General features: G+C 35.9%; 1 protein-coding gene across 1 annotated transcript; it reads left to right on the plus strand.

Moving 5' to 3' along the window:
- The first annotated feature begins 1,162 nt into the window (after window positions 1-1,162).
- On the plus strand, window positions 1,163-4,041 carry LOC141550652 (protein LZIC). Its single transcript, XM_074281523.1, has one exon. It carries the CDS (start codon window positions 1,269-1,271, stop codon window positions 1,839-1,841), a length of 573 nt encoding a protein of 190 aa, XP_074137624.1. The 5' UTR covers window positions 1,163-1,268; the 3' UTR covers window positions 1,842-4,041.
- The last annotated feature ends 6,690 nt before the right edge of the window (window positions 4,042-10,731 follow it).

A 10,731-nucleotide genomic window follows, 5' to 3' on the forward strand; every position in this document is an offset into this window, starting at 1 on the left:
GACAAAAAAGGGTACATCTATAGCAATCTAATCTTTGACAAACCCAAAGATTCCAACATTAGGGATAAAAATTCATTATTCGGAAAAAACTGTTGGGAAAACTGGAAATTAGGATGGCAGAAATTAGATATGGATCCACACTTAACACCATATACCAAGATAAGATCAAAATGGATCCATGATTTAGGCATAAAGAGGGAGATAATAAATAGATTAGAGGAACAGAGGATAATCTACCTCTCAGACTTGTGGAGGAGGAAGGAATTTATGACCAGAGGAGAACTAGAGATCATTATTGATCACAAAATAGAAGATTTTGATTATATCAAACTAAAAAGTTTCTGTACAAATAATAATAATGCAAACAAGATTAGAAGGGAAGTAACAAATTGAGAAAATATTTTTAAAAACAAAGATTCTGACAAAGGTCTCATTTCCAAAATATATAGAGAACTGACCATAATTTATAAGAAACCGAACCATTCTCCAATTGATAAATGGTCAAAGGATATGAACAGACAATTCTCAGAGGAAGAAATTGAAACTATATCCACTCACATGAAAGAGTGTTCCAAATCACTACTGATCAGAGAAATGCAAATTAAGACCACTCTGAGATACCAGTGCACACCTGTCAGATTGGCTAAGATGACAGGAACAAATAATGATAAATGTTGGAGGGGATGTGGGGAAATTGGGACACTAATACATTGCTGGTGGAGTTGCGAAAGAATCCAGCCATTCTGGAGAGCAATCTGGAATTATGCCCAAAAAGTTATCAAACTGTGCATACCCTTTGACCCAGCAGCGCTACTGCTGGGATTATATCCCAAAGAAATACTAAAGAGTGGAAAGGGACCTGTATGTGCCAAAATGTTTGTGGCAGCTCTTTTTGTTGTAGCTAGAAACTGGAAGATGAATGGATGTCCATCAGTTGGAGAATGGTTGGGTAAATTGTGGTATATGAAGGTTATGGACTATTATTGCTCTGTAAGAAATGACCAGCAGGGGGCGAAAGTCGCGAAAGTCGCGAAGGCGGCGGCGGCTCCAGGTCGGTCCCGTCTTTCTAAGGCTCCTGATCCCTAGGCGTTTTTATCACAGCCGCAGTGGGGCAGGAGCGGCTTGCTTCCTCATTGGCTGCCCTCCGGAAGTACGTCATCGCCTACGCGCCGGAAGCGCAGCCCTGCCCAGGCCGGCCTGCCCGCTCGGTTTGCCGTCCAGCAAGAGACTTCAGGTACATTTATCCATCTTTCTATGAAAAAGCTAAAATGGCTTCTAGAGGAAAGACAGAAACAAGTAAATTAAAACAGAACCTGGAAGAACAATTGGACAGACTAATGCAACAGTTACAAGATCTGGAAGAATGCAGAGAAGAGCTTGAAGCAGATGAATATGAAGAAACCAAAAAAGAAACTTTGGAACAGCTGGGTGAATTCAATGATTCACTGAAGAAAATTATGTCTGGAAACATGACTTTGGTAGATGAACTTAGTGGGATGCAACTGGCCATTCAAGCAGCCATCAGCCAGGCTTTTAAAACACCAGAGGTTATCAGATTGTTTGCAAAGAAACAACCTGGGCAGCTGCGGACAAGATTAGCAGAGATGGACAGAGACCTAATGGTCGGAAAACTGGAAAGAGATGTGTACACCCAACAGAAGCTGGAGATCCTGACCGCCCTGCGGAAACTTGGAGAAAAGCTGACTGCCGACGATGAGGCCTTCCTGTCCACCAATGCAGGTGCCGCCCTCAGCCAGTTTGAGAAAGTCTCCACTGATCTTGGTTCTGGGGACAAAGTCCTTGCTTTGGCAAGTTTTGAAGTAGAAAAAAACAAAAAATGAGGAGGAGCCATGTAAAATCCCTGGGCATTGGTCACAGTACAAATGGCACATTTCTGTTTTCTACTGCGGATCTAAAGTCATCTCTGAGAACTCTAGAGAACCTGGAACCACATTACCGGCATGGGAAATGTAATGGGCACCCTATGGCCCCTGTGCTTCACTGCTGTTTGTTGGCCTGGGGGAGAGAAACTACATTATGGGTGGATAGATGGTCAGTCTCATTAAAAAACACACACACACACACACCTTATGCTAAAAGGGTCTGTCTGTGGAAGGAAGCAGAGATGAGGGAGGAAGGCACGTCTTCACCATTAGTCTGAATTTCTCTGTACGTCTCTGCTCAGGTTCCTTGTTGGCTTAGACTGACAGTGAATGGAGACTCCCAGTAACAACTTCCTTCCCTCTTCCAGCTGTCCCTTCTCCATGCTGTATTGGCTTACTGCTCTTTCCATATCCTTAGGGCTTCCCGGCTCAAGGGACCTCAGCGAGCTTGCCAACTCTTCCTATTCCAGAGGAAGAAAATGGAGATCTAAAGGAGAGAAATGATTTATTCAAAGTTAGTGGCAGTCACGATTAGAATCCAGATCTCCAGACTCTCAGCTTATCTCTTCCAACTACACCATGCTGCCTTCAGTGCCCTCTGGAAATGATATCTATAGTTACAGAGTTTTACTCTGTACAATTTGAGAAAAGTGTTTTTGGAAGCCTGGCTTTTTTGAAAACTCCCAGCAAAGAACAGAACATCCCAGCAGCCTGTGTGCTCTCCATATCAATGGAAGCCATTGTAGTTCTGAATTTTGAGCAGGGAATAATGGGGGCTCTGTTGGTAGGAGCCTCCTGGAGTCACCAAGAACCTCCTGCATTGTCTCACCAGGGAATCAATAGGCAATGGCATTGCAAGGACTGCCCTCAGTGACCTGTGGCTATAACCCTGCACCAGTTGACTGGGAGCTGCCCCTCCTTCCCTAGTTTTCCAGGACCAGCCTGAGTCCTTGGGCACAACATGCCAAGCCCATCTAGCCATGTTGCTGTTGAGGTGTGTGCACAGGTGCTCAACTTTCTTGTCTCCTTGTCTGGTGCCATTCTTAACTCTCGGTTTCCCCTACTTTGTTTTCTTTGCACATCATACAAAATACCAACTGTCTATGAAGCTTCCTATGTTCTTTTACCTGCTCCTTTGTTGATGGATAGGAGAAGTTATGCCTTCTTCAGAATCTGTAGTGCAAGTCACTGCTTTTGGGGTCTCCTGGTTTGTGGCTTCCAGTCCCACTTACCCACATAGACACCCTACTCCCCAGCCCTGATGAACTTGTGGCTAGTGTGCAGAAGCACCTGCTCTTCACCACCTCCTGCTTTTGTCCTCTCCCTTCCAGGGTCTTCCTCAACAGGCTGCTTTTTTAGCTATTACCCTAGCAAGAAAATGAAGAGCAGATTCTGTCCAACCCTCTTGGGTTTTTTGTTTTATTTTGTTTTCAAACCCAAGTCATGACCTTCTAAGACATAACTTGGCTTTAATTATTTCAATCTCAGGTTTGAACACATGCAATTTGACTTCTTTTTTTTTTTTTTTAATTTTTATTTTATTTTATAATTATAACATTTTTTTGACAGTACATATGCATGGGTAATTTTTTACAACATTATCCCTTGCACTTACTTCTATTCAGATTTTTTCCCTTCCTCCCCCAACCCCCTCCCCCAGATGGCAAGCAGTCTTATATATGTTAAATATATTACAGTATATTCTAGATACAATATATGGAACACATGCAATTTGAAGTTGATTTTCCTTTAAAATGACCTTGGTTAGACAGCTGGTTGAAGTGGCCAAGTTTGTGGTGTCCAGAGGAGCAATAGGCCCCGAGGCCTGCCCTGCCCACCTCTTATATGAGGTGAGATCTTTACTACTGGCAGACTTCCTACGCAGGATTGGTGGTGAACACTCCTCAACGTCTGCCCGGGGTGGAATGTTGTAGAAAATTTGAGAGATGGTATGTTGCTTAATGGTTCTGTCCTTTGGGGATGACTGCTCCCTAATATTTGCCCAGGAAATTGTTTCAGAGATAGTATATTACTTAATGGTTCTGTCTGTGCCATGGACTCTGTTGAGAATCTGGTATTCATTAAAGGAGAGACCTCGAAAAGTAAATAATATCCTATGCAAATCAGTCATTAAATTAATTTTCAAACTTTGGCAATTTTCTGGTTGCCTGTATATGTCTAAAAAAAAAAAAAAAAAAAAAAAAAAAAGAAATGACCAGCAGGAGGAATACAGAGAGGCCTGGAGAGACTTAAATCAACTGATGCTGAGTGAAATGAGCAGAACCAGAAGATCACTGTACACTTCAACAACAATACTGTATGAGGATGTATTCTGATGGAAGTGGAAATCTTCAACATAAAGAAGATCCAACTCACTTCCAGTTGATCAATGATGGACAGAGGTAGCTACACCCAGAGAAGAAACACTGGGAAGTGAATGTAAATTGTTAGCACTAATATCTGTCTGCCCAGGTTGCATGTACCTTCGGATTCTAATGTTTATTGTGCAACAAGAAAATGATATTCACACACATGTATTGTACCTAGACTATATTGTAACACATGTAAAATGTATGGGATTGCCTGTCATCGGGGGGAGGGAATAGATGGAGGGGGGGTAATTTGGAAAAATGAATACAAGGGATAATATTATAAAAATATATATATATAATAAAAAAATTAAAAAAAAAAAAGAAATGTTAGGGGTTTGTTGGGAGGAGTTTGAAAAATTTTAGAATCCATTGATATTTATTGGATTCCTACTTAGAGGGAATGAATAAAGTGGTGGTGGTCATGGTGGAAGCTAAATTTTGGATCTCTTAACTATTGTTATTAATAAGCTGACATTTATGATAAGAACATTATATAGAGTAATAGCAATATTGTTTTAATAACTTTTGAGTGAATAAGTTGTTTTAATAATTATGAATATTCTAATTAAAGCTGTGAAGAAAGATGCAATCTAAATCCAGAGTATGGAAAGATATATAAAATGTGTTTACACACATATATGTATACACAGAGACAGATAAAAACATATGTTACTTGTGTCTAATGATAATCATCTTTATAAAGTGTTAGAGAAGTGAAAAAGGTGAAATAAGAATTTACATGATAATTTTATGGTGTATTTGAAAGGACTATCAAGCTGTGGATAGTAGATTTGTAGTTTCATATGCCATCTTTTTTTTTTTTTTGTACTATTATGGAAATGCTTGTTTTATTTTATAAATTAAAAATTAAATTACATTTTAAAAAGAAATTGATTTCTTTCAAGATCACTATAACTTTGAGTTTGTGGCATTCTTATTTTACTATAATCATAGATAGATACATAGATAGATAGATAGATAGATTGATAGATAGATAGATAGATTCACACATGGGACAGCAAAATTTCTTAGGAACACTACCACTTCTAATACCATTTTACTCTTCTCATCTATAACAGTATACAAATGGAAAAATCCAAATGAAATATGGACCAGATTCCCTTCAAATGTGAAGAAAAAGAGAGCTAGATAATACAAGAAAATGCATGCATACATATGTACATATACATTTTTGTGCATATAAGTATCTATCACCTGTCCATCTGCATCTCTTAACTTCCCCATAGCTTGCCTGTTTTATTAATTTAAATCAAATTCTAGACTATATTAGAAATGCCCAATTACTTTGGTATTTGGTCGGTTTTCATAAAGTGTATTACAGTATTAATAAATATAAGTATACTTAAGAGTTTAAAATAACTCAATAAAAATACCAACTTATGGTGTTATATGAATGATGTTACATTTTTTCCCACACTTGTACTAGATCAAATGTTATTGAGTGCCATGGTTTCAATGAACACTTAGTTCTTTTTTTAAATTTTTTTTTATTAATTTTATACTTATAACATTTTTGACAGTACATATGTATAGGTAATTTTTTACAACATTATCCCTTGTACTCCCTTCTGTTCTGAATTTTTCCCCTCTTTCCCTCCACCCCCTCCCCTAGATGGCAGGCATTCCCATTCATATTAAGTATGTTATAGTATATGCTAGGTACAATATATATGTGTAGAACCGAATTTTGTTGTTGTTGTTGTTGTTGTTGTTGTTGTTGTTGTTGTTGTTGTTGTTGTTGTTGTTGTTACAAAGGAAGAACTGGATTTGGAAGGTAAAAATAATCTGGGGAGAAAAACAAAAAATGATAACAGTTTACACTCATTTCCCAATGTTCCTTTTCTGGGTGTAGCTGATTCTGTCCATCATTGATCAATTGGAATTGGATTAGCTCTTCTCTATGCTGAAGGTATCCACTTCCATCAGAATACATCCTCATACAGTATCATTGTTGAAGTGTATAATGATCTCCTACTTCTGCTCGTTTCACTTAGCATCAGTTGATGTAAGTCTCTCCAAGCATCTCTGCATTCATCCTGTTGGTCATTTCTTACAGAACAATGATATTCCATAACATTCATATACCATAATTTACCCAAGCATTCTCCAATTGATGGGCATCTATTCGTTTTCCAGTTTCTAGCCACTACAAAAAGGGCTGCCACAAGTATTTTGGGACATACAGGTCCCTTTCCCTTCTTTAGTATTTCCTTGGGATGTAAGCCCAGTAGTAGCACTGGTGGATCAAAGGGTATGCACATTTTGATAGCTTTTTGGGCATAGTTCCAAATTGCTCTCCAGAATGGTTGGATTCTTTTGTAACTCCACCAACAATGCATCAGTGTCCCAGTTTTCCCACATCCCCTCCAACATTCATCATTATTTGTTGCTGTCTTCTTAGCCAATCTGACAGGTGTGTAGTGGTATCTCAGAGTTGTCTTAATTTGCATTTCTCTGATCAATAGGGATTTGGAACACTCTTTCATATGAGTGGAAATAATTTCAATTTCATTATCTGAAAATTGTCTGTTCATATGCTTTGACCATTTATCAATTGGAGAATGGCTTGATTTCTTATAAATTAGAGTCAATTCTCTGTATGTTTTGGAAATGAGGCCTTTATCAGAACATTTAACTGTAAAAATGTTTTCCCAATTTGTTACTTCCCTTCTAATCTTGCTTGCATTAGTTTTGTTTGTACAAAAGCTTTTTAATTTGATGTAATCAAAATTTTCTATTTTGTGATCAATAATGATATCTACTTCTCCTTTGGTCACAAATTCCTTCCTCCTCCACAAGTCTGAGGGGTAAACTATCCTATGTTCCTCTAATTTATTTATGATCTCATTCTTTACGCCTAAATCATGGACCCATTTTGATCTTATCTTAGTATGTGATGTTAAATGTGGGTCCATGCCTAGTTTCTGCCATACTAATTTTCTGTTTTTCCCAGCAGTTTTTGTCAAATAATGAATCCCAAAGTTGGGATCTTTGGGTTTGTCAAACACTAGATTGATATTTTTATTCACTATCTTGCACTATGAACCTAACCTATTCCACTGATCAACTAGTCTATTTCTTAGCCAATACCAAATGATTTTGGTGACTGTTGCTTTATAATATATTTCTAGATCAGGTACAGCTAGGCCACCTTCATTTGATATTTTTTTCATTACTTCCCTTGAAATCCTCAACCTTTTGTTCTTCCATATGAATTTGGTTGTTATTTTTTCTAGGTCATTAAAATAGTTTCTTGGGAGTCTATTTGGTGTAGTACTAAATAAGTAGATTAGTTTAGGGAGTACTGTCATCTTGATTATATTCACTCAGCCTATCCAAGAGCACTTAATGTCTTTCCAATTATTTAAATCTGACTTTATTTTTGTGGCAAATGTTTTGTAGTTTTGCTCATATAATTCCTGACTTTCCTTTGGTAGATATATTCCCAAATATTTTATACTATCGACAGTTATTTTGAATGGAATTTCTCTTTGTATCTCTTGCTGTTGGATTGTGTTGGTAATGTTTAAAAATGCTGAGGATTTTTGTGGATTTATTTTGTATCCTGCGACTTTGCTAAAACTCTGAATTATTTCTAATAGCTTTTTAGCAGAGTCTTTGGGGTTCTCTAAGTATACCATCATGTCATCTGCAAAGAGTGATAGTTTGATTTCCTCATTTCCTACTCTAATTCCTTGAATCTCTTTCTCGGCTCTTATTGCCAAGGCTAGCATTGCTACTACTATATTGAATAGTAATGGTGATAGTGGGCAATCTTGTTTCACTCCTGATCTTACAAGGAAAGGTTCTAGTTTATCTCCATTACATATGATGTTTACTGAAGGTTTTAAATATATGCTCCTTATTATTTTAAGGAATAGTCCATTTATTCCTATACTCTCAAGTGTTTTTAGTAGGAATGGATGTTGGATTTTATCAAATGCTTTTTCTGCATCTATTGAGATGATCATATGGTTTTTGTTAATTTGGTTATTGATATAGTCAATTATGCTAATAGTTTTCCTAATATTGAACCAGCCCTGCATTCCTGGAATAAATCCCAGTTGGTCATAGTGTATTATCCTGGGGATGATTTTCTGATTTTCTTTTTGCTAATGTTTTATTTAAGACTTTAGCATCAATATTCATTAGGGAGATTGGTTTATAATTTTCTTTCTCTGTTTTCAGCCTACCTGGTTTAGGTATCAGTACCATGTCTGTGTCATAAAAGGAATTTAGTAGGACTCCTTCAATCCCTATTTTTTCAAATAGTTTATATAGCCTTGGAGTTAGTTGTTCTTTAAATGTTTGGTAGAATTCACATGTAAATCCATCTGGTCCTGGGGATTTTTTCTTAGGGAGTTGGTTAATAGCTTGTTCTATTTCTTTTTCTGAAATGGGACTATTTAGACTATTTACTTTTTCCTCTGTTAATCTGAGCAAGCTATATTTTTGAAGATATTCTTCCATTTCATTTAAGTTATCAAATTTATTGGCATAAAGTTGAGCAAAGTAGCTCCTAACGATTGTTCTAATTTCCTCTTCATTAGTGGTGAGTTCTCCCTTTTCATTTTTAAAACTAACAATTTTCTTTTCCTCTTTCCTTTTTTAAATCAGGTTTACTAAGGGTTTGTCTATTTTGTTGGTTTTTTCATAGAACCAACTCTTAGTTTTATAAATTAATTTAATAGTTTGTTGTTTTTTTTTTTTTTTTTTACTTTCAATTTTATTAATCTCACCTTTTATTTTTAGAATTTCAAGTTTCGTTTTTGTCTGGGGGGGGGTTAATTTGTTCCTTTTGTATCTTTTTTAGTTGTAAGCCCAATTCATTGACGTTCTCTTTCTCAATTTTATGCAAATAGGCCTCTAGAGATATAAATCTTCTCCTTATTACTGCTTTGGCTGTATCCCACACATTTTGGTATGATGTCTCATTATTGTCATTTTCTTGAGTGAAGTTATTAATTATGTCTATGATTTGCTGTTTTACCCAATCATTCTTTAGTATAGGATTATTTAGTTTCCAATTATTTTTTGGTCTATTTTCCCCTGGCTTTTTATTAAATGTAATTTTCATTGCATTGTGGTCTGAAAAGGATGCATTTACTATTTCTGCCTTGCTGCATTTGATTTTTAGTTTTTTATCTCCTAGTATATGATCAATTTTTGTATAGGTTCCATGAACTGCTGAGAAGAAAGTGTACTCCTTTCTGTCTCCATTTCGCTTTCACCAAAGATCACTTAGCTCTTTTTAATTACAAACATTTATTGGCTACAAAGTAGGCTTTTGAGAGACCAAATGTATTTTCTACTACAAAAACAAGAAGCTTCAGGATAATCAGATTCCAAATGGCTTGCTAATGCAGATAGTCAATAAGCAATAAATAGGCCCACTGGAAACATACTACTTAAACAGATCATTTAAAAATATTCTTGAAATTATAAATATGATTATACCAGCATAATTACTCAATAAGTACTTATATTTTCTAAGTGAACCTTTAGAGTTATGTATATATATTTTTTTTTTATTTTTTTGTCCAACATTGATTGTTTTATTATGGAGAAAATAGTAAAATTACATAGTTTTTTCCTATCTATTGAGAAGTGTGTATGATAACCAAACTGATTTGATCAATTTATTTTCCTAAAATTAGTATAGGACAACCAAGTTTATAACACATTGGGATGTGTAGGTCTGGATTTGTTTTCAGAATCTTTGAAAATTATATATTTTGAAAAGTATTGCATTGAGAAAAAGCTTATTCTAAAAAGAAAAAAAAATGATGAGTAATAGCATTAGGAGTACTGAAGAATAGAGTCTGTCCATCTCTAAAGCTAAGATCTTAGTGATTGAAGCTTTAAGCTTTATTCATTATGAATAGGAGATTAGGCTGCTCCAGTAGCAAAAACTAAAGGACATCAATGGATGATTTAATGCCATGCTAAAGAATGGATCCTATAGACCATTCTATGTCTAGATCTCTGGATGACAGGGGAAGGATTAATTTCAGTCTTCATCACTGGGAGATGTATTCACAGAAAAGAGCCCACTGATTGACTAAAACCAATATTAAAATCAAAATCAAATGGTAGATACAACAGTAGGTGTTACAGGAAAGGGATGTAATTGGTCTAGACTTTTGTTTTTCAGATGGTATTTCATAGAAGTATTACTAGTTCACAATGTGATTGACAGTACTTTTTTAAGGGACTTCATTAATGAGAAACAAATTAAAATACATGGAACTTATTTTTATAATTGGAAATAGGGGATACTTACAGAATAGTTCTTGACTAAGTAAAGCTTATAAGGTGAATAATAGTATTAGAGTTGAATTAGATGGGATTCAAAAATTTGATTCAGAGGGAAGCTATATTATTTGAAGCACTAAGAGTCTGATTTTGAAATAGTCAATATAAGTCAATATAAGTCCCCAAATTCTAATCAAGAG

This window comes from Sminthopsis crassicaudata, chromosome 1 (assembly GCF_048593235.1).
Source record: "Sminthopsis crassicaudata isolate SCR6 chromosome 1, ASM4859323v1, whole genome shotgun sequence".
NCBI lineage: Eukaryota > Metazoa > Chordata > Mammalia > Dasyuromorphia > Dasyuridae > Sminthopsis > Sminthopsis crassicaudata.

Bases quoted from the DNA above. Each gene is read 5' to 3' on its own strand.
- LOC141550652 (XM_074281523.1), top strand. From the start codon at position 1,269: ATGGCTTCTAGAGGAAAGACAGAAACAAGTAAATTAAAACAGAACCTG.